General features: G+C 38.2%; 1 protein-coding gene across 1 annotated transcript in view; it reads left to right on the top strand.

The window, feature by feature from the left end:
* The first annotated feature begins 11,954 nt into the window (after window positions 1-11,954).
* The window catches only part of LOC121374163 (LIM domain-containing protein A-like), a 36,227-nt gene continuing 22,724 nt past the window's right edge, over window positions 11,955-25,457 (top strand). The window contains exon 1 of the mRNA XM_041501131.1: window positions 11,955-13,303. Coding sequence (XP_041357065.1) covers window positions 13,025-13,303 — 279 coding nt within the window. The 5' untranslated portion in view covers window positions 11,955-13,024. The remainder of the gene's footprint in view (window positions 13,304-25,457) is intronic.

Below are 25,457 nucleotides of genomic sequence, written 5' to 3'. Positions count from 1 at the left end.
GGAAAAAAACTAACTTGGAAAGAGAAACCCATGTTTATTATACTTACAGAGCACTATCGTCCCTTCCAACGTTTAATGAAAGTTGCCTTTACATTGTAGTCATGCGATAACATATTAATATTGGTCTTAGATGTATTTAGTTATCATTGTAGGTGGATGTTATTTCGTTAATTTATTAATTTGGTAGAGTAATCCATTTTCATTACAGGCTGGAGCTAAAACTACTTTAATCAGTTATCACTGACGCCATATAACCGTAAATAAAATGTGTTGTGTGCGTCGTTAAATAAAACATTTCTTTCTTTAATCAGTTATCAGGGGTGTTCTTTTATGATATGGTTAAATGATTAGAGGGTATATGTGTGTGTGTGCATGCGTGCGTGTGTGCGTGCGTGTGTATATGTATGTGTGTGTGTGTGTGTGTGTGTGTATGTGTGTGTGTGTATGTATGTATGTATGTATGTGTGTATGTTTGTGTGTGTGTATGTTTGTGTGTGTGTGTGTGTATGTGTGTGTGTGCGTGTATATGCGTGCGTGCGTGTGTGCGTGCGTATGTGTGTGCGTGTGGTGTAATTTAATTCTCTTTCTCTTACATGCTGTTTCTCTCTGTAATCTAATCACACCTATCACATTATTATGCAAAACGAAAACATACGGAGAATCTTTCAGTAAGATTGATTGGATTCATTTATGTCACCTCAGAACGTAGGTACTTATAAATAAAAAAGTGGAATGTGGTATGATGAAGAAATGTTTTATTTAAACGACGCAGTCGACACATTTTTTTAACTTGCGGTTATTGTGTGTCAGACATAATTATGGTTATGGACCCCACAAGTATTGAGAGTCTAAAAAAACGTGCATTTCACTACTATAATAAATATAGATCTTACTCAAACAATTACTGTATCAAACGTTAAACCGCAATCCAAATATACAACTTATAATTTCTGATCTACGAGTTTCTTTCCTTTTACTAATCTGTGAGTGGCCTAAATCTAAATCCTATATACTTAGTCCAAACAGTATGGCTATGTTTGTATTACTTCAGCTCACGAACGCCCGTCATTACTGAACTTGAAATTCGGGCCTAGATATCCTAAATGATTAAGATAACACCTTTTGTGACAAATTCCGTAACTCCATTACGATCATTTCCACCCCATTTGACACGAGATTGTTAGTACACTTTCACTAGTCCACAGCCCCGGGGGATACTTTACATAGCTGACCCCGAACCATTGAAATATGTAGGATGTGTTCGACTCGGGTGAAAGGGCAACATGTTCTGCTGTGGAAGTAGGCTAAGGACAGGAATGAAGCCCGAGGTGCAATAGACCGTAAGGTCGATTCCCACAGCAGTGGTCCCAGGGGGGTCATTTCCCATATCAACTAATGCTCCACGCATGCCATACCAAATCCCTTGGTGTTGGCTGACCTTTCTATGTTAAAGTAAACATATTATGGGTAACTGAACACTTTTTAAAGTAAACCCTAAATTCTTTTGGAAAATCTATCTGTCTGATAGGTTTAAAGGAGGACGTTGTTGTTTGAGGTGGCTAATTATTTGCCATGTACTTTAAAATATAGTTAATAATTAGTGACTCAAACTGTGTGATGGAGAGAAAGAAAAAGAAAGAAAGAACGAATGAACGAAAAAACAAACGAAGGAACGAACGAACGAATGAAACAGTCAACCAATCAATGAACAAACGAAAGAACGAACGAATGGATTAATGAATGAATGAATGAATGAATGAATGCATGAATGAACGAATGAATGAATATTATAGACTCCTCAGCACAAAAAAAATATCTACTGGCTATTGGGTGTCCTGGAAGTAGTCTAATAGGTAGATTAGTAATTAAGGAAATGTTTACTTTGTGAACTCGCTTCCACCGCACAGCTTAGCAAGAAAGAATTTCAATATGTCCTTGCAACAAACAAACCTGATATTTTAATCATGGAAGGGAACATTGTCTAATAGTTTTATAGAGCGATCAGTCACCACTGACGTAGCCAGGATTTTATAGGGGGAGGGGGGGGGGGGGGGGGGGACCCACACTATATATGTATGAATGTATGATTTTATAAAATTTAATACAGTAAAAAAATGTTTGATGGGGGGGCATGGACCCCCACCTCTTGATACGCCCCTGTCTCTTACACTTCGGACCGGTGCGCTCACCACTACACTACATCCTGTTTTCGCTGATATTCCGAAAACGTAAGTATATTTTAAACTCAGCGGGAATAAGTTGACACGGTCAAGGGTCAAGGAAGTGGCACGGAGTATGTTCTAATTTAAGTAATTGGCAACAAAATATTACAAATATTTGAAGCTACCCTTAAGTACCAATGCTTTGTTTCTGGACGTGAAAACTGCACTTTAAAGTGTACTCGCGTGACAACATACCTACACGTCTACCCACATCAAAGCCTCTGCTATCTGTTCGTACGGTCGTATCTGACTAATTTTATTACAATCTTCCTGAATGTACATGCGAGGAGAGTCGGTGGGCTTTGATTTCCTGTCCCCGGGCTTCACGTGAACTGTTTCATAGGTCACCAGTAACCGACCTTCATAGCGCTGCTGTCATGTTATTCCTCTCAAAACCACTGTCTATGGGATAGTGCATATAAAAGATACCTTGCTGCTAATGAAAAAGATCCCTTGCTACTAACCACTAACAAATTAATCCTCTGTCCTGAACAGATAGCCTAGATAGCTGAGGTGTGTGCCCAGGACAACGTGCTTGAACCTTAATTGGATATAAGCAGGAAAATAAGTAAAGAAAGAAATAAAACAGATACTACGGGTTTCCTCGCTAAGACATTGGGCTGAATTTATGAAGCCTGTTTTTCTTAAAGGGACATTCCTGAGTTTTCTGCATTGTAAGACGTTTCCGACTAATAAAATATTTCTACGATTAAACTTACATATTAAATATATTTTCTTTTTTAGAATATCAGTGTCTGTATATTCAATGTGTTTCTGGTCGTCTTAATATTTGTAAGAAGCCCAAACAATATTTTAGGAAATAAAATGAAATTTAACTTAGTACAAATATTAGAACGATCAGAAACACGTTTACTATACAGCCACTAATATTTTATGCAGAAAAATATATTTAATATGTAATTACAATCGTTAAAAAGTCTCTGTTAGTCGATAACATCTTACACACTGCAGCAAACTCAGGAATGTCCCGTTAAACGCAAGTGTTTAAGCATTATAAATGTATTAAGTCAAAAACAGGCGTTGTAAATTCGGCCTTGTATGTCCAAATCACCAAATGTTTGAAATCCAATAGCCGATTATTAATAAATCAATAAATTTTCTTTAGTGGTGTCGTTAAAGAAAACAAACTTTAATTTAATTTCGACTTAAAACTGCTAGGTACTGGGTTCAAACCCTGGAGTTTCTGCAACACTAGTATCATATCAGTGGATAAGGTACGATAATAAAACACAGGTTTTTGCACTGATTTGCGTGACTGTTGATGGTCTGTGACGTTAACCTCCCGACCAACCGAGAAATCCAACACGAATACAAGCCACACGAACCATGTCCTCCACGCCTCGTGTATCAAAAGCCGTGTTATATGCTGCCTCGTATGCGAGGAAAGACTAAGTGCATACAAAATATCCCTTATCACGGGAAACTGTAGCGGGTTTCCTCTCTAAGACTATGTCAAAATTACCAAATGGTTGACGTCCAATAGTCGATTAATAAATAAATGTGCTCTAGTTGTGTCATTAAACAAAACAAACTTTAACTTTTACGAAAAGATCCCGTTTTGACAATCGGTAAAAAGAATATACCATACACGGCTAGCAGGTTTTACCGCTTCCTAAGCAGGCATATTACAATGTACAGAGGCGGCGGAAGATCCCGCAATCTGATAATGGAAATAAATAAAGGAAGGCATGACATTTAAGACCTAATTTAATTCACTCTTACATAAGATATGCCTGTATAAAACACACAGATGTAATGTGGGATTGAATGTCAGTACTGTGAGACCGACTGCCAGCAACACAGCTAACCTTCTGATATTATGAATGAGAGTTTTGGTTACAGTCAATATTTGCTGTTATTATACATTTGTGTGTTACATTATTTCTTTACATCAGTCCATTAATTCTTGTCAGTTGTGCTCTTGGTAATACTTCACAATAGTTTTCAGTCTATCTATTTTCTTTCTCTAAACTTTAAGCTTCGTTTGTTTTCTTTCCAATCCACCACCATCACATATCTTTCAACTTCTATTTGTCTGTTCAACTTTACATCATCATTATCATCATCAGTTACTGGTATCTAAAACAACGATTATATGTTTATATGGTGTAGCTATTTGTGATACACACCTACCACACCCGTCAATATTTGCTTTAAGTTTAGGCTAGTGCCGTGGAACAGGCCAATTTTATGAGTAACATAAGGCGGAAAAACCCCTAGGTTGCAGCAAAATACATACAGGCAGACGAACAGGCATGTAGCCATGAATAGCTAGAGCGACAGGTTTATGAAATGTGATGTTAGTATAGACAGGAATATGCTAGTATATAATTAACACTAGGAACGTGTTTGTCCAAACAGCAGGAGGACATCACACCCCGGGTGCGAACTCTTTGAAGTATACCTTTCATTGAAATCGTCTGAAATGTAATCGCCGTCTACCTTTTGTTTAAGGTAACGGTCAAGTCGCATTAAGCCGGGTTGCGGGACCTCAACTTCGCCTCACGTGTTCGTGTAATGTATCTAAGTTGACCGCGCTTTAATAATATTGAGGGGACGCAGATCTAAGTTGCGGCGTCAATATTGACGGACTTTCTCCTTTACTAGCTTTTCCTTTTAATGTACCACGCGGAGGTATGTCAGCTGACTCACTTTTGCTGTTACCGTCCACAGTGTTGACGTTGAAACTAATTTTTTATTTTTAGGAAAGGCGAATTTGTGTGACATTTAAGTGTGGTATTTACCGACAAGGTCTTAACAAGTTTCAAAGTGTTTCGCGAAGCACGTGTCACGCAGTGGTAATACAGGGTAGAGGTTTCTTACGGTGTTATGCAAGAAACATGTTTGTGTAATGACTCCTAGGAATATATTTCAATGATTGGCTGTAAATCACCTCAGTGTATCACCGTTCGGTGATCTCACAGAAATAAGGCTCTCTTCTGTTCTCTTTGGTACCCTGTGGCTTTTGTGGCATAGTTTTGGTCTAAAATGTAAAAAATTATACCCGCTTCCGCTCAATACATTTTTGTCTTCTGTTAACACTTTGCCCTTTAGCTGCATTTGTCAGCAAAAAAACCCGGCCTCGGTGACGTCGTGGTTAGGCCATCGGTCTACAGGCTGGTAGGTACTGGGTTCGGATCCCAGTCGAGGCATGGGATTTTTAATCCAGATACTGACTCCAAACCCTGAGTGAGTGCTCCGCAAGGCTCAATGAGTAGATGTAAACCACTTGCACCGACCAGTGATCCATAACTGGTTCATCAAAGGCCATGGTTTGTGCTATCCTGCCTGTGGGAAGCGCAAATAAAAGATCCCTTGCTGCCTTTCGTAAAAGAGTAGCCTATGTGGCGACAGCGGGTTTCCTGTAAAAAAAAAACCCAGTGTCAAAATGACCATATGTTTGACGTCCAATAGCCGATGATAAGATAAAAATCAATGTGCTCTAGTGACGTTGTTAAATAAAACAAACTTTGTCAGCAAAAAATGATATCAGATACCACGGCTTTTGGTATAGCTGATGCTTAAGTGTACCAGAAAACCCTAAATTGTCAATGAAGTTGAATCGATCTTACGACCTCAGTATATCCATGAACTCCCGCTTAACCACATGACAATTTATACGCGTAACTTCTCTCAGTTTGAAGGAAGACATGAATGTTTTATTTACCAACGCACTCAACACATTTTAATTACGGTTATATGTATCGGACATATGGTTAACCGCTGACTCCACTTCATGGGATACTCGTTCCGATTAGCATATAGTCACAGAGAAAAAACCAGCTATATTTTTCCATAAGTATCAAGGGATCATTTATACGCAGCATCCCACAGACAGGATAGTACATACCACGGCCTTTGTTATAGCAGTTGTGGAGCACTGGCTGTAACTAGAAATAGCCCAATTGGTCCACCAACGTGGATCAATGCTAGACTGACCGCATACCAAGCGAGCGCTTTACCGCTGTGCTACGTCCCACCCCTTCTCTCAACTTGAAGACAACACCATTTGTTAACTACAGTTTGAATATAACAAAATGTGATGCTTACAATTTAAATATATATTTTACTGTTTACAATTTGACGACAGAAACAATATATTGTTTTAAAGATGAAGATAAGAAACGTACTGTTAAATTGAAAATAGCACAATGTGTTGTTTTTGTAATTTGAAGACATAATAATCTATTGTTTGCAATTTGGTGACAGTCTACAAATTCTTATTTACAATTAGAACACAACAAAATGTACTGTTTGTAATCTAAAAGCAGCAAAATATGCTTTAGCTTTGTAATTTAACAACAAATGTATTTTTAATTTGATGACAATGTTTTCCCCCTTAATTTGCAATTAGAATATGTAAAGAATATATTATTTGCAATTCGAACATTGCAAAATATGCTATTAATTTATTGTTTGAAGACAAACCATATGTGTTGGTTGCAGGTTTGTATCTAACGGAATGTGTTGTTTGCAATTTGATTTTATGAAGGTTCACTGCGACATTCCAGAATATGTTAAATGACGAGGTCGAGGTGGTGACAGCCGTCATTGGGTCTACCACACAGCCGTGCACTGTTCGACCGTATACACAAGAACTGATAAATAAACTCATTTCAGCCAAACATGTACGTAGATAGTCAAACACAAGTGTTTATGGCCTACAATTATGTGTTTATGTTTATCAAAGGTTTAACAGTAAACCCGTATTGAAATGAGCAACAACTTGCTGTAGAAACACAGTAAACCCGTATTGAAATGAGCAACAACTTGCTGTAGAAACACAGTAAACCCGTATTGAAATGAGCAACAACTTGCTGTAGAAACACAGTAAACCCGTATTGAAATGAGCAACAACTTGCTGTAGAAACACAGTAAACCCGTATTGAAATGAGCAACAACTTGCTGTAGAAACACAGTAAACCCGTATTGAAATGAGCAACAACTTGCTGTAGAAACACAGTAAACCCGTATTGAAATGAGGAACAACTTGCTGTAGAAACACAAACTGCCGACCAGCTATGTTGATAAATTATTTTGTGACGTGAAATTAACTCTGAAAAATTATTGATATTCATTTTATTTAGTGGAATAGATTTAAAGCAGATCCCAGCCAATTCACAAGTTTACGGGTTAGAGAGAGAGAGAGAGAGAGAGAGAGAGAGAGAGAGAGAGAGAGAGAGAGAGAGAGAGAGAGAGAGAGAGAGAGAGAGAGAGACAGACGATATGCCATAAATGTACAGTTTAGTATATGTAATATATGTTTGACTTGTATCTCAAAATATTACACCCATTATAATTATTGACATCTCTCCTACTAGACAGATATCTATTACAGCCCTGTTGCGTGCTCATGGCAGCATACTTACACCAACATAAATTACATCCTCCATTAATATTTATCATCTGAGCGTCAAATTTATATTCCTCAGCAAGAGAAAATTACACGTGTCAATTCGTAAAACTCGTTTCACATTTTATTGTAATAGTGTTTGTTTTAACCACTGGAATGTATCCCATATATTTATTCAACAGGGCAGTACCTACTGGGGTGGGGGCGAGGAGGGGTGGGGTGGCGGTTAAAAGAACCAATTTGGTCTACTAGACGAACACCCTTTATTACTCTGCTCTAATTCTTGTTATGCTGCCACCCCACTTATATTATGATAGGATCGCCCGTTGAATTCAATTCCATTTCTTTACGCCTTCTTTAGATTAGATATTACAAATGCATGTGTGATGCGTCATTCACATGCTATTTCTGTCTGTCTGTATGCATGTATAGGTATTGAATTCACACCAGTTGTTTCCAGACCATTCACCTGGCGTGTATAGTGGGTGCATGCGTCAATTGTGCAAATATTAATATGTAAATTGTGGAGAATTTAAGCGTACAATCATATGCTACGCGTTGGCTGTGAAGTTTAATGTGCCTAGCTAGGGTTCCATCAGTCTTTCTTACCTGAACCTCTGGCGGGGTCAGACGTTGAACTAAGAACAACAGTGCTAAACCTTCGGGTATGAACATAAAATAAAATACATCCCCCATACCCAAACAAGTAAAAACAATCAAATAAAAACAAACCAACAACATCAACAACAACAACAACAACAACGACAACAACAACAACAACAACCCCACATAAAACCCATATAACCCTAAAACAACAACAAAATATAAATAAATAAATCATAAAATAATACCCCCCACCAAAAACAACCCCACCATACACAAAATACCACCCAACAAATCAAGAAACGAACAAACATTAAAAACACTCCCGTCCCCGCCCTCCAAAAAACCCCCAACAACATATACACACACGCACGCACACACGCACGCACACACACAATAACATTCATACTAATGTCGGTATTAGTGATGTTCCAATAATCGATTATAATCGAAAATTGATCGGGTAGGCTCTACCAAAGTTTACGTTTGTTTTCATTTGTATGTACGGAAAACAGATACACAGTGAATAGATATTAAATACAAAATTATCGATTTGTACATTCTTTTCCGGTGAACACGACAACAGTGTGTTTTTTTTTTGTTTAACGACACCACTAGAGCACATTGATTTATTAATCATCGGCTATTGGATACCATACATTTAGTAATTCCGAAATAGATAGTCTTAGAGAAGAAACCCGCTACATTTTTCCATTAGTAGCAAGGGATCTTTTATATGCACCATCCCACAGACACGATAGTACATGCCGCAGCCTTTGATATACCAGTCGTGGTGCACTGGCTGGAACGAATAATAGCCCCATGGGGATCGATCCTAAACCGACCGCACACCAAGCGAGCGCTTTACCACTGGGCTACGTCCTGTCCCCAACACGACACTAGGTACCTAGTCCTAATAATTAAAACATTGATTTATACAGTTTTAACCGATTTATAATCGAAACTTGATCAGATGGTGCAAATCGATTATAACCGATGGTCGATACAGAAATTCCAAAATTATTCGGTATGTGGTGCCCTGTCTGAATACGACTGGTATATATAAAACAAAGTCGTAAAAGAAATTAAATAATATAAAAAACATAGCCTATTATGGTTAACTAACATCCCACCCTTCTTTACTGACCTGCATTAGATCGTATTGAGGCAGCATTTTACCTCAGTCGGTTGAGCGCTCACCCGAGGTGCTTGCGTCGCAGGATCGAACCACCTCGGTTGATCCATTCAGTTGATTGTTTTTTTTTCTCCACACCTGGTCAAAAGCCGTGGTGTGTGATTTCCTGTCTGTGGGAAAGTGCATATGAAAGATCCCTTGTTACCAATGAAAAATGAAGCGGGTTTCCTCTCTACGACTCTATGTCAGTTATCAAATTTCTCTCTCTCTCTGGGCTATTTTTTTCGCTCCAGCCAGTACACCACGACTGGTGTATCAAAGGCCGTGGTATGTGTTATCCTGTCTGTGCGATGGTGCATATAAAAGATCCCTTGCTACTAATCGAAAAGAGTAGGACATGAAGTGGCGATAGCGGGTTTTCTCTCTCAATATCTGTGTGGTCCTTAACCATATGTCCAACGCCATATAACCGTAAATAAAATGTGTTGAGTGCGTCGTTAAATAAAATATTTCCTATCTCTCCCGCCTCGCTCTCCCCGTCTTGGCCCCCTGTCTCTCTTTACTCCCCCCCTCTCTCTCTCTCTCTCTCTCTCTCTCTCTCTCTCTCTCTCTCTCTCTCTCTCTCTCTCTCTCTCTCTCTCTCTCTCTCTCGCACACACAAACATATGTAATAGAAACAAAACTGCACACTTTTTTAGTGGTTGTAGTGAAGATTAAATGAAACCAGACTAATCTTCACACACATGTATATTTGATAGGTCGTGACACTAATTTGAACCCTGACGTGTAGGTAATTCAGCACACACACACACATATATCATATATAGATCTGTGATAAACTATCTCTCCCGCTGTGTCAATCTGTCCGCGGTATTTGTGTCCGTGCGTGCATCAGTGCGTGTTAAAATCGGTTTTGTTTAACAACACTAGGGCACATTAATAAATTAATACTGGATGTCAAACATTTGGTAATTCTGCACATGATTTTTAGAGGAAAGTCGCTATATTTTTACATTAGTGAATAGGGATCTTTAATATGCACTTTCCCACAGATAGGACAACACATACATAGGGTCAATCCCCATCGGTGGATCCTTTGGGCCATCTCTCGTCCCAGCCAGTGCTCCACAACTGTTGTAACTAAGGCCGTTGTATGTAGGCCTACTACCCCGTTTGTGTCAAGCTGCTAATCGAAAGAGTAGCCCATGAAGTGGCGGCAGCGGGTTTCCTATCTACTTATCTCTGTTGCCCCTAACCATACGACTGACGCCATATAACTGTAATTAAAATGTATTGAGTGCGTCGTAAAATAAACAAAATTCTTTCTTTAAATTCCTAACGCAGTTACAGAACCGCCAAAACCAGCATACCAGTATTCACATGTTGACATTCTTTTGGTTATTGATATTTAATGGCTACTAAGTTCGGAAAGAACACCTATGCTTGCGGTTTGACAATCAGCCGTTGTGTTCTGGTGACAATTAAAACTCTGTTTTCCACCTGTTTTTACAATCTAGCGACGAAGAAAAAGCTTCATAGGAACGTGCGATAACTCCCACTTCGATTCCCCGTCGTAATTAAGCTGACACCTCGCTGGTACCTAGCGACTGAGAGAATATATTTATACAGAGGGGACCCGGCTTTTGTTAAACCACAACAGTGGTAGTCTTCGGAAAGCTGCCGAAACGACAATTATATGGTGTGTACCTCCCAGTCTTCACATGAAGTATGTATACGGTGAAACCCGTGTTATTTAAGCAGCCAGCAAATGAGGTCAATAAAAGATGACCTTTAGACAGGAGCCCGCCTAATGCAGGTTGGTTTGGACTATATCAGACCATTTCACAGTTGAAGAAGGTCACCTGTTAATTATTGATTCATTAATTTATTGATTGATTGAATTTTTTTTTTTTTTTGCATTAAAAACCACCAAATGTATTGAACGTTTTGTAATGCATTTACATATAATATTGGCAAGAATAAGACATTTATATATTTACACACTTAAATAAGAACAGAATGAAATATCCCATGATTTCTTAAGACAGGTGACCGTCAAACAGACTCACTTGGGTAGGTTTCACTATATATATAATATTATGGGGAAAAACAACCACATACACATATATAAAACCACCCAGAAAGAAAGAACCCCCCCCCCCCCCCCCCCCCCACACACACACACACACACACAAAACAAAACAAGAAACAACCCACCATAGACAAACTAAAGCAGGCCTGAGCAGGTATTCGGGCACAAACTAGACATTTTGCCTTGGAAGGACATGCCTGAACCTTCATATTATATTATATACGTGTACATGTACATGTGGTCTATCTATCTAGCCATCTATCTACACGCACATACACACACACACACACACACACACACACACACACAAACGTACAGGTGAACGCACACACACATACGCACACACACACACACGTACACACACACATCCGTACACACACACACGCACACACAAACCCACAGAAAAATCAAAGTTCATTTAAACCTCCGCTCGGTTAAGTAGAGCGGGTCCGTCCGCCGTGTAGGTGACTCGTAATAAAAGGCTGAATCTAATGAAGTACATACAGTGCACAAATATTCTACAATGACTGCGGGGCAGCAGTAGCAGTTGTTTGCCCATCCGGCGCTTGTGGCGGATAAACTAAAGGCAACGATACGTTGCGCTTGTGCTTTCACCGTCCCCGGCGAGTCGTGTTGTGTCAATACGGAGTCAAACCCGCTCCGTGTCGGTGTGTCCAAATTTGACGTTACTTCAGCTGATCTGGACAACAAAAAAAAAGCAAGTGTACACTTAGCTTAGACAGCTAGCAGACGTCTGTGACTCGTTCAGTGAGACTTCGGCGCGGCAAATGGGGGCTGCGGTGCGTTCCCGAGAGGGAGGAGAAAAGAAAGTAGAAGAAAAATATGATTGATTTGTTTCCACGTATAAAGAAGAAGGATACATGTATGTATTTATATTTATCTCTAACCTCACAGCTGATTGGTTGCAGTTCTATAGTACTGCACTACCGCTGTGAGTTACGTGAAGTCTATACCACTGAGGTGAATATACAGGTGGTTCGTGCAAGTTGACAACTTCTAGTTTTACGTTTCCGTCTCAATTAAACATTGTAATGATGTCAGCTGTTTTCTGTGATTTCTCCACTGATGTGCTGGGAGTTTCCAGGAAAAGTGTACAACTTGACAGATAACGTGCATTTGTTTTGTGTCTAATCATAGGACACGTTTTCGTATTACCCCATCGACTACTTAGCTGTCGTTATATTCGACCAAGACTTTTATCACAAAAACCTCCATAACAAATTGCGCGTTACGAGATAATGTTTGCAGTGTTACCGACTTTGTTTTGTAACATTCCCAAGTGACACAAAACACGGGGATGACTTATCTTTTATCTACCTTTTGTTACACCCTGTAAATAAACCTGTGTCAAAAACCGTTGTGACCCGTATCCAATTTTGGATATCGTGCGTGTAATGAAACATGTTGCCTGCCTATCAACATGTCTACCGTAATCACATTCCTTATTTTCTATAAGGATATCATACATGTTTGTTGATAATGGAACACCAGGAAGGTAGGAAGCATCGTAGCTGCAGTGTATGGAGTGCTTTTTTGCCCAGGCCCTAACGCGAGTTTAAATTTCAGCAGTGCTCAGTATGACAGCAGAAATGACCAAGGAACAAGACACGAGTTTTCTTCCTTCGAAGAATCTTACCATGCCTGTGATCAGGAGGAGCAGGTCTTTAAGTGAGTTACCGGGCAGTATCCGGATTCCGATTCTCAGGCGGACCGACTCGGACAGGATGCGCGCCAGACTGGAGGCCAGCATGCAGGGGCTGGATGAACTGAAGCTTCTCAAGGAACAGCAGAGAAAGATCATAGATGATGCCATGACGTCATCGCTTCAGAGAACGGGACGGTCCAACACTCAGCAGGTGGGTTACAGAATATTCTGTTATTTGAATATATATATATATATATATATATATATATATATATATATATATATATATATATATATATATATATATATATATATATATTTGCGAATTCGTTGGTAGGTAGGCCGTGCCTAACATTGGTGGGTGGGGTACTGTGTCAGGGTTGGTAGTTGTTTCCTCCACCCGAAAAATGCGAAGATGTGCCCTTGTTATTTAGCTGTTGAAGCCATATATATTACTTTGCTCTGAACCATTTTATCTGAGAACCCCAATCTACTGTATGCTAGGTACGGCCAGGTATATGTTTTACTGTAATACCTTCGCATAATAAATTTTGCAGTTTTACTGACCCCACCCTCCCCCAGTTATTGCTTTTAGTGATGCGTGGTGTTCTATTTACCATGATATCACACGCAACCAGACTAGGGCTCAATTCAACAACACAGACACACAAACATACAAAATAACAACAAAGCAAAACGAATAAGTTTATTGCTTCTTGCGTAACATATTAACTAATACATATGCATTCAAATGTGTAACATGATATACGAAATGGCATATTAAAATGACGATAGCATTATGCACACTATTGTCAAAATGACCTACACACCTATTTATTTGTTGAGATATGCAATAATTAGCTTCATAGTAATTTTCATACAAGTGAAAGGAATGTCCATTTCATAAATACAATGGATAAATCAGCCTTCATAGGGGGATTCGAAAAGAGCTAACAAGAAACTACTGTCCCGGATCATGCCCCTGACTATCCAGGGGCGGTTCCCGGGAGAGAGATGCTCGAAACCTTAGTGGTATATGAGCATGTTAAAATAAGTCGAAGTTGAAACAGAAAACTTCAGAACTACTGCCAGTATAGGCTACTGCCAGTGTACCACTACTACTACTCAGTGATTCTCTATAATAGCACATAGTGAAAGAGTACATATATTTTAAAATTAGTATTTTTTAAACTTCCAAGCTAGTTTTTTATTCTATTTTATGCCTTACTGGCTTACTTTCCAACCATGTTCTTTTATTTCTTCTCCTGAAGATGTGGGTTTGTTCTTTTACAATTATACTTTTAACTCGAGTGGTTTTAGTGGCAACAATTCTTTTAAATTAAGCTAAGAATTACACATCTATTAACACGTAAAGCTTGGATATTTCACCGAGTCATTGAAGTAAAATCCTGGCACGGATCATGGTGACAGTGGTAGTTGTACAGGTATAATGTATTGCTTGTAAACGTGGCATACTGAAAGGAAGTGCACGACCTTTATCTAGGAGTCTAAAGTATACAAATGAGTACAACTGCTCAGGACATTAATACCATTTTTTTCATCTAAGTAATGTCCTAGTTAACTAGCAATTCGATACCCGTGCTGACGTGTGTGTTAAACTATAGACACGAATCTGCTGTGACAACACTGAACGAAACACCGTGATGTAAACAATTAAAACAAAACTACAATACGACACCGCTCGGCTCACAGGATAGTAGGATGTCCATGTTGTAGAATAAATACGTGCGAGTCAAGGATATAGTTTTCAAAACGGTTTTAACTTTTATTTCACGTTATAAATACGATCATTTTGTACACTAACTTCCTATTATCGTCAACATTTTTATTATTCTGTTTTAAAGAAAAAACCTCACAATATTTTTGTAAACCATTTCTTTTGACTCGGACGTATATCTGTTTCTTTTTTATATAATGGGAAAACTGGCACCCGTTTGTATATAGCATAAGCGTACGAAACAAGGGTGGGGGTGGGGTGGAGTCAACTGCCCCCCTCCCCTTAGTGCTGGAGGAAAACCTCAAATTCAGTCAAAAATGGTACAGATATTCTGGAAATATTAGACCTTTTTATTATACATTTCTATCATTCTACCCTCAAAATTAGTAAAATGCGTAGTGATTCGTTTACCGTTTGGTGGTAATATTAATATGAATAAATGTTGTTATCCAGATTCGGGAAAAAGTCTGCCTACCCCCCCCCCCCCCCCCCCACACACACACTTGTAAAAATGGAAGCCCGTACGCCTATGTTATATAGTGTTCACAAAACATGTTATGCCTTGAAAAAAACAGAAAAGGAAAACTGAAAAAAAAAAAAAAAAAAAAAAAAAAAAATCCCCCGAAAAAAAGAGAAAAAAAGGACAGTTTTTATCAATCGGTCAAGTTTAACAAACATTTTCTTCCTAACATGTTGGTCCAAGCCTATATTTATTTCTTCTTAAGTCGGACATACTTGGCACCCGTTTGTCTGGTACACGCAATATTGTTTCTTACGTCCTGGCCAAAACTTCTTGTCGTAAATATTTCATTGCCAAGAGAAACTGCAGACATGTTTAATCTCGCCATGTGCACCCTCCAAATACACGATAGGGACACACACAAAGAAGTCGAGTATCAGTACAGACACCGGCGCTGTAAAATAATAAAGTATCGAGACGGTCGTGTATCACATGGCTGACAGTTAATCAGTTCAATATGTTGGTAATCGATCACCCGCTATGAAACACACACAGGTACGCATACAAATAAACATTGTGATCTCAAGTACGCTCTTGGTGGAAGTCAGTCTTTAAGTTTACACGACAAATCTAATATTTCCGTATGTTACGATTACATGTCAAATATATGACAATGGGGAGGACAGCAATACATACTTGTATACACATTGATAAATAGTCATTTTTAAAAAGTGTGTCATAGAATAGTGTCACACCGCTCTTTAAAGGGGGGGGGGGAGGGGGGCGGGACGTAGCCCCGTGATAAAGCGCTCGCTCGATGCGCGGTCAGTCTGGGATCGATCCCCGTCGGTGGGCCCATTGGGCTATTTCTCGTTCCAGCAAGTGCACCACGACTGGTATATCAAAGACCGTGGTATGTACTACCCTGTCTGTGGTATGGTGCATATAAAAGAGCCGTTGCTGCTAATCGAAAAGAGTAGCCCATGAAGTGGCGACAGCGGGTTTCCTCTCTCTATATCTGTGTGGTCCTTAACCATATGTCTGACGCCATATAACCGTAAATAAAATGTGTTGAGTGCGTCGTTAAATAAAACATTTCTTTCTTTCTTTTTACTCTTTAAGGGGGAAATAATAAAAATAAAAACCTGACTACTATATGATAAATAGATATTAACGCATTGGCACTAGGGATAAACTCCTTACAAATTGTCCCTCATGTCGTTGCTGGGTCTCGAACCAGACCACCGCAATAACTTCATGTTGTGTGCATATACATCCATCCATTCCCGCCCTACGTACGTAGCGACATGTATGTATGTATGTATTGATATATGTGTGTATGTATATATGTTCATACGTTACGTATGCATGTGTTATGCATGGGTGGATGAATGGATGGTTGTATATGCACACAACATACAGACCACACACACACACACACACCGAAGTCAACAGACACTGAGCACAAAACAATTTTAATGGCGTTGCTAATCTCATTGGAAATATCTCGTTTCAAACAGACGATTAATTGTATTTGACTTCTCCTTGTCTCTCCGCTATTCGGTTTTTTGTCCGGGTACAATGTACAATCTTTGCGTCAACAGAGGCTTCTAGTGCGTGTCGTGGGCCGGCCACGGCTGAATATCACACACACACGCACGTTAATCCAAAGAAACACCTTTCGGCAGGCTCCACTTTGAAGTTAACCCCTCATGATATTTGATGGTGTTATCGTCGCTGCTAACAGAGCCTTCGGTATCCACATTTTTACACCGATTTAGCGACAAACGCAATTCGCTTGTAAAACACAAATGCGCAAGTAATACATTTGGTTAAGCAATGGGTTTTAAAACTTAATAATTTATTTTTAAAATCCTAAATACCCCCATCAATCCTTGTAGCAGATGATTTTTTGTAGTAAAAACAGGGAGCCGAATTTACAAAGCTCATTTATGTCCTACACGCTATATACATTTACAATGCTTAAACACCTGCGTTTAAGAAAAACAGGCTTCGTCGATTCAGCTGATAATATTTTACAAGCAGTCTCTGCAGGTTATTAATTATAATGTCGTTAAGGCAGTAGCGAACCGCTGTTGACCTGAATGAAATAACAATATGTAAGGATCAATTTCTGGTTGACGGTTCAACAACGAATCCTGCTTTAAATTTGATTTGAGAGACGATAGTCAGAACTTTGAATTTCACGTTAACTATTGCGATTTGATCTCCACTGAATGTTCTTGTACGTGAAATCTCACTTCTAACACCATCGAAGATTCGGGGCAAGACGTAGCCCAGTGGTAAAGCGCTCGCTTGATGCGCGGTCGGTTTGGGATCGCTTCCCGTCGGTGGGCCCATTGGACTATTTCTCGCTCCAACCAGTGCACCACCACTGGTACATCAAAGACCGTTGTATGTGCTATTCTGTCTATGGGATGGTGCATATAAAAGATCCTTGCTGCTAATCGAAAAGAGTAGCCCATGAAGTGGCGACAACGGGTTTCCTCCCTCAATATTTGTGTGGTCCTTAACCGTAAATAAAATGTGTTGAGTGCGTTGTTAAATAAAACATTTCTTTCCTTCCATCGAAGATTTATTATAAATGTGTATAAGTTTATCTGACCGTAGTTCACACTTCTAAAAAACACCATGCTCCTTATTCGCTGTTGACAACCATCAGCAACATAATAGGCCTACTGATCGTTAAGAAGGTATTCTTCTATTTTATTATTTTCTTTATCGACTGCCAACAACGATATTAGTGCGCGCAGAACGTTTTTCACTTCCAGGTGTACATTTAATATAAGGAAACAATTATTGTTATTTTATGTTGTATCTGAATATTGTTTAACTAATTTTCACGAATTTAACAATCACAAACAAATATTAATATCCACGTATTTCAAATTATTACACCCATAAATCCGCATGCTTATGAAATAATTTCAAGTATTAATATTTTATAAACAAAACATCGATTTTTAAAACTCTTAACATTCTTTAAATTCAGATATTAATATTAATAACTATGCCAAGAGTTTTCTGAAATTAATTAGTCCTATTTTTCTCTGTTATTCGCAGTTTTTATATTGTTATGGAATACCAATATGTGTAATGGATTTTAACGGGTAGGAAATTATATTAACTATCTAAAGTGAGGTGTGTCCCTTTACGAATACTATTTATTCATACTACGTCTAATCGTGCTGAAATCTGTTTTTGTTATATAATATGTGACTAAAACTATACAGAACAAACGAGCCATTATTTGTGGTGTCTATACATTTCGGTAGAATGGTTACGGCAGGGTGGTCTCTTTTCACATGACAACTGGTTAATGTGTACACACACGGGTGGTTTGTCCCTCAGACGCAATACTCACACGCTGCACCAACTGACACTTTGACAACTGCCAATACAGAAACGACAGCCTTGTTTCGCTTGTTCAGCGTGTGTCGCTTGTGGCTTATCTTTTTAATGCAAGACAAGTGCACACCCTTCTAGCTATTTACTAGCCAAGTTTTTAATGTCCATTTTATAGGCTGCTCTCGATTTCGCAGCATGTTTGTCGAATTATTGAAACGCCCATTTGAAGATCAACAGAGCTGTGATCAATTGGGTTGTTACTCTGTTTATAGGCGGCTAGTTCTTAAAATTGGAAACAAATTCGCTTACAGTTAAACCTGTTCATGTGACCACCTCTTGTAAGTAATCATCCGAGTTAAGAAGCCACCTTGATGACTGCTTAAGTCTGCTTTATTTGTAGCCTCACTTCCTCATAGACCAGCCTATAAGTGTAATAACATAAACATGTATTTTATTGTTTTGGAAAGATTTCCTTATTAGTTCATCTATGTTTCGTGACAGTTTGTTTTATGAATAAAGCAATAAAAGTTGTATAAAGAGGAAGACACCGCGTAATGATCGGATAGAGACGTGTAGTCGAACTTTTATTCCATGTTTTAGTCTGATTCTTCTTCGCTATGCAACACAAAACAGTAAAATGACGCCAGGCTTGTTTAACATGGAGAATAATACATGTTTTATTATGTGTCGTAAATAAGCAACTTCATTGGGCTATTTCTCGTTCCAGCCAGTGCTCCACAACTGGTGTAACAAAGGCCGTGGTATGTACTATTGTGTCTGTAGGATGGTGCATATAACAAATCCCTTGCTGCTAATCGAAAAGAATAACCCATGAAGTGGTGATAGCGGGTTCCTCTCTCTATATCTGTGTGGACCTTAACCATATGTCTGACGCCATATAACCGTATGAAAATGTGTTGAGTGCGTCATTAAATAAACCATTTCCTTCCTTCTAAATAAGCAACTACGACCAAAGTGTGTGAAAGAATAAACTTTATTTTGTTTATCGACACCTTTAGAGGACATTGATTAATTATCATCGGCTATATGGTAATTCGAACATATAGTCTTTGAGAAAACGTTTGTTATGTTTAACAACACCACTAGAGCAGAGAACATATTAATTATCGGCTATTGGATGTCAAAAGAAAAGGTAATTTTGACGTATAGTCTTAGAGAGGAAATCCAATACAAAAAAATTCATTAGTAGCAAGGTATCTTTTATATGCACCATCCCACTGACAGGACAGCACATACCACGGTCTTTGCTATACCAGTCGTATTGCACTGGCTGTAGCGAGAAATAGCCCAATGGCCTCACCGATGGTGATCGATCCCAGACCGACCGCGCATGAAGCGAGCGCTTTAGCACTGGGCTGGTTTACTTTATTGTAGCCTCACTTCCTCATAGACCAGTCAATAAGTGTAATAACATAAACATGTATTTTATTGTTTTGGAAAGATTTCCTTATTAGTTCATCTACGTTTCCTGACAGCTTTTTATGAACAAAGCAATACAAGTTGCATAAAGAGGAAGAAACTGCGTAATGATTGAATAGAGACGTGTGGTCGAATATTTATTCCGTGTTTTAGTCTGATTCTTCTTCTCATTGTAACACAAAACAGTAAAATGGGGTCAGTGTTTAACATGAAGAAAAGAAAGAAAGAATTTTTTTATTTAACGACGCACTCAACACATTTTATTTACGGTTATATGGCGTCAGACATATGGTTAAGGACCACACAGATTTTGAGAGGAAACCCGCTGTCGCCATTACATGGGCTACTCTTCCGATTGGCAGCAAGGGATCTTTTATTTGCGCTTCCCACAGGCAGGATAGCACAAACCATGGCATTTGTTGAACCAGTTATGGATCACTGGTCGGTGCAAGTGGTTTACACCTACCCATTGAGCCTTGCGGAGCACTCACTCAGGGTTTGGAGTCGGTGTCTGGATTAAAAATCCCATGCCTCGACTGGGATCCGAACCCAGTACCTACCAGCCTGTAGACCGATGGCCTGCCACGATTAACATGAAGAATAATCCATTTATGATTTTTATTGACGTAAATAAGGAACTTTCACCAAAGGTTGTGGAAGAATAAAGACTGTAAGAAAACAAATGTTGATGATCTATTCTAAATGATTCGACAATAAGAGAGCAGCTTTAACATATCTCTCAATAAATTTCATCGTCAGAAACAGATCCCAAAACGGGAGCAGGGGATCCACCCCCTAAACGTATTAAAGTACCTCTTTCTTTTACTGACCTTTAAGGGTTTTTTCATTTGCTTGCACTTTTCACGAATTGTTCAATATGCCCATTTCCCCTTAGCCCCCTCCCCTAAAATGTCCTAGATCTGCCCCCAATCGTTGTCTTGCGCATGAACTAAATACTTGGTTAATTCCTCCAAATATTTCCGAGTTTGTCATGTCAGTACAAACAGAGCCACGAAATACCGCAGACGTCTTCAAATGAACAACAGCAATCCACAAATTGTCAAAGGTTTCATAAAGCAAACACAAACTGAATTATACAGAGAAGAGTTTAATTCTCAAAGCCTGTACAGTAAGAAAATCCAAAAGGTTTGCAGGTTAGAAAGTGTTTGTCTGAAATTAATTTTAAGTTATAAAGTGGGCAACGTCATGTAACTGACGTTATAAAATCCAAGAATTAAAACTGCTTACCAGATGATTTCTCGCTCTGTAACAGATATCAAGGTGGAAGTTTTCCCCCGATATTCCCCTCCCCCCAAAAAACCCCAACAACAACCCAACGACACACACACAAAAAACCTCAAGAATAAAATCTATTTATATAAATAATACAGGGAAGCCCTTCAAAACCAAATATCCACAGGTTAAGTAAACATTCCGAGTTAAAGGGGTATCCGGTTTAGAGAGGTTCTGTTCGGTACTGATATTTCAAAAGGGACTGTGTAAAACATCCAGTGTTTCGCTGTATTATTTATATAAATAGGTTTTTGGAGAATTTTAATATTAATATTTCTCATTGCTTATAACAGTTTCTGTGTTCAGCCATGTAAAAATATTGAAACAAAACAAAACACCCTTCTCACCGAACAACAGGACAAACCAAACTAGACCAAAATGAAAATCAACTCAATATATTTCAATGAAAACAAAATATACCTAATACAATATTATAATGTGTACAGATTAAATGTGTACAGATGATGCACGAAGACATATGACTGATCTGAATAAGCACAAACAGTTAATAGTGACATAATCGTATTATGGAAATCTGTTACATCATTTTTCATTGTTGTATAGCTAAACACAATTTTCTTCTTGTTGCCATACCTAATAACAAATATAAAAATAATTTAATATCAATAAAGGAAATTCGGAACCTGTACCACTTATTTACCAATAGAAACAGGACGCTGGAATAGAACCCCTGTCGAAAACAGATTATGTACACCATGTGACGGAATATATATATATATATATATATATATATATATATATAGACAGATAGATAGATATAGATATAGATATATAGATGATGATGATGTTGGCACGCCCTAGATACACACACACACACACACACACACACACATATATATATGTGTGTGTGTGTGTGTGTGTGTGTGTGTGTGTGTGTGTGGATGATGATGTTGGCACGCCCTAGATACAGCCCGCATGTGATAAACGATTGTATAGAAGTGGAGGGACGATGTTTGAGAAACTCATTGAGGCAGTAACCGGGACTCACCATGGCGTCTTCACAGTCTCCGCAGTTTCTTAGTCCTTACATTGTATACAAACAAACATTGTGCTACATTCTCAGAATAGGAAACGACTGAGTGAGCTTTCTGAATTTTATGGTTACAAAACAAGTTGTCAGTTATGTGACGTATCTGCACCTTTGCTCAAAGACACAAGTACTGCTTTGGGGTAAAACCATGATGCATCCATGTGAAGTTTATAACATCTTAATCCTTCATTGTGAGATCATTAAATATCAAAGAAGCAAATGGGTATTGCTCCTTTCATACATTGTTTACCAACATGAATGTATATGTTTTATAGTTCAAAGCAAGAAATAAAATTACTTATTTTGGACATATTTCGAGGAATTTTACATGTAGGATATACTTCTAACACGGATAGCATAACATGGGTAATGATACTTTAAACACATTATCTTTATTTTATTGTATCATTATTATGATGATGATTATTATTATTATTAAAAAAAAACAGTTTGGGGGGGGGGGAGGGGGTAGAACTTAGTTTAATTAAGTTGCTCTGTCAGAGATATTAACTAAAAAAATATGGCTTCAGAAATTAATTGACATTGTTTGTTTTTAAAAATCATTCATTTAATAAAAAGAGATATTGTTTTGTACACAATTTGTGGAAACGTAAATAACGACCAAATGCTTAATATTTCAGAACATTTACATACTCGTAAGTTGCTGCTCTTATTTTATGCTTTTTATAAAGTACGTCAAATGCTGATATTGTCACGGTCATCCCAAGGTCGTTAATCTGAGACCGTTAAATCAGTGTCTGTAGCTGTTAATTTTAAAATATTTATATTGTCGGCTTGATACAATTGCTGGTTCCTATTTCCATGTCAGGTTGATTACCCCTGATCTAGATTCTTAAGAAACACGTTTTCACAAATACCATTCATAGCGATTAACAACAAAATAATCTTTTGTATGCTCTTTGATGCAGACAGAATGGAATTTATCACGGCTGTGGGGTAGAAATGACAAACACTGCAAATGTAGCGTCAGTGGCCTGTGTATCCATTCTACTTGTGTGGTTACCAACGTTTTCAATATGACATGACGCCATTTTTAACGGAAATTGATTTCAAAACGGCACGGGCATTTTGCAAAGACTTGCGATCATTAAGCAATAATTAACTAACAAGATAAACAGTTTATATAATATATTTATCATATTTGTTACAGACAATCACAAGGCAAAACAAAAATGTATGAATGTACACAAAACAATGCAACAATGCACATAGGCCTATATGTGCATATAACAATTTTGATAATTAGGTAATAAATTATTATTATCTGCCTTTTTGCGACAAGAATTATAAAAGAAGTGTAACTGGAAAAAAATCCATTTAAATCGGTGCCATGCCATTATGTAATGACGACGGTTGTCATCGCTATATTATTGAAAGATAATCAATAGTTCTAGATCAATATAGGATGAGAGTTGCTCTTTAAGTTCACTTTTGTTACCTGCAGCAGTCTGTAATCAGCACGATGATCAATGGCTGTCTTGTTGCTTTCTGCGTTTTTCACATTCATTTACTGCATCAATAAGCTCATTTTAAGAAACCAGCCAATGATTATGGATTTTTCAGTCCCAATCTTCTTTAACAGTGCGTTTAAATAAAACGTTTGACTTGTCACTACGCCATTTAATATCGACTATGTAATGATCGGGACGGGAATGTATTTAAAAACAAATCAACTCTTCGTTTAAATCTATTGATTCTACATTATACCAGTGGTTGTGCTCACAGATAGCATATTTTGAAAGGTTGGGTAATAATAATAATAATAATAATTATAATCATCATCATCATCATCATCATCATCATCATCATCATCATCATAATGATGATGATAATAATAATGATGTGACCTTGATGATGATGATGATGATGATGATGATGATGTGAAATAAATAAACGTAAAAGCAAAATAAAAATAAAAACCAAAACAATCACTTCAGAGAAATAATTTTATATACTGAAATAATTTTATATACTATATATAATGGCTTTCGTTTTTACCTCTCTCTCAGAAAACAGTTTTCTTACACACCCGTTGGTGAGAACATTTTTTTTTTTTTTTTTTTAATATAACACTAAAGCTACTGTTAACGTGCAATAACAATGTAAAGATATACTCCTGGGTGAGCACCAAACTGGGCCCCGTTCCACGAACATTATCATTGTGCAATTCAACATAAGACGAATCGTCTAGGGTATAAAACGGTAGTATGTACGAAACGTCCAGGGACGAAACAAAATGGGCACGAATCGTCGTATATTTCTAAGATCACCTTAAGTGCACAATGTCGTTATATAGTTAAGGTGACATCATTGCTAAGATTGTATCGCGGAACGGGGCCCACGTCGCCAATGGCATACCATCCAATGAACAAAAAAAAGAAAAAGCAAAAAAAACCCAGCAAACCCCAAACACATCATGATCGAAATTGATCACCCTGTGACGAACAAGTTAACCTGACATTGACTTGTATGTGACGCATACGTTAACTACAAGCGCTAGAGCCGTAAAGAGGTTTTAGCTGGAAAACGCGTTTGTAAGATATGTAAGAAATAGAATACTCGTTGTTTTCGCTCGTTAGATACATTTTAAAACAACTCGTTATAAGATAAGTGGTATCTAACGGCCAATCATGTATACATTTCTCTTCATTCATTCATTTCAACTTATTTCCATGCTTATATTAAATAAAAGTTCAAGCACGCTGTCCTGGGCACACATCTCATATATCTGGGCTGTCAGTCCAGGATAGAGGATTAGTGGTTGGTTGTTAGTGAGAGAGAAATCGGAGTAGTTGCCATACAGCTACCCACTGAGTCGTTAGACTCGCTCTGGGTAGGAGCCGGTACAGGGATACGAACCCAGTACCTACCAGCCTCAAGTCTGATGGCTTAATGACGACACCACCGAGGCCGACAATTTTCTCTGTATAGACTGGGACGTATGATCAAAATCGTTCCAGCCAGTGCACCACGACTGGTATATCAAAGGCCGT

The sequence above is a fragment of the Gigantopelta aegis genome, chromosome 6 (genome assembly GCF_016097555.1).
Source record: "Gigantopelta aegis isolate Gae_Host chromosome 6, Gae_host_genome, whole genome shotgun sequence".
Taxonomy (NCBI): Eukaryota; Metazoa; Mollusca; class Gastropoda; order Neomphalida; family Peltospiridae; genus Gigantopelta; species Gigantopelta aegis.
Note: the sequence above shows the minus strand (reverse complement) of the source record. Positions and strands in the feature narration are given on the sequence as shown.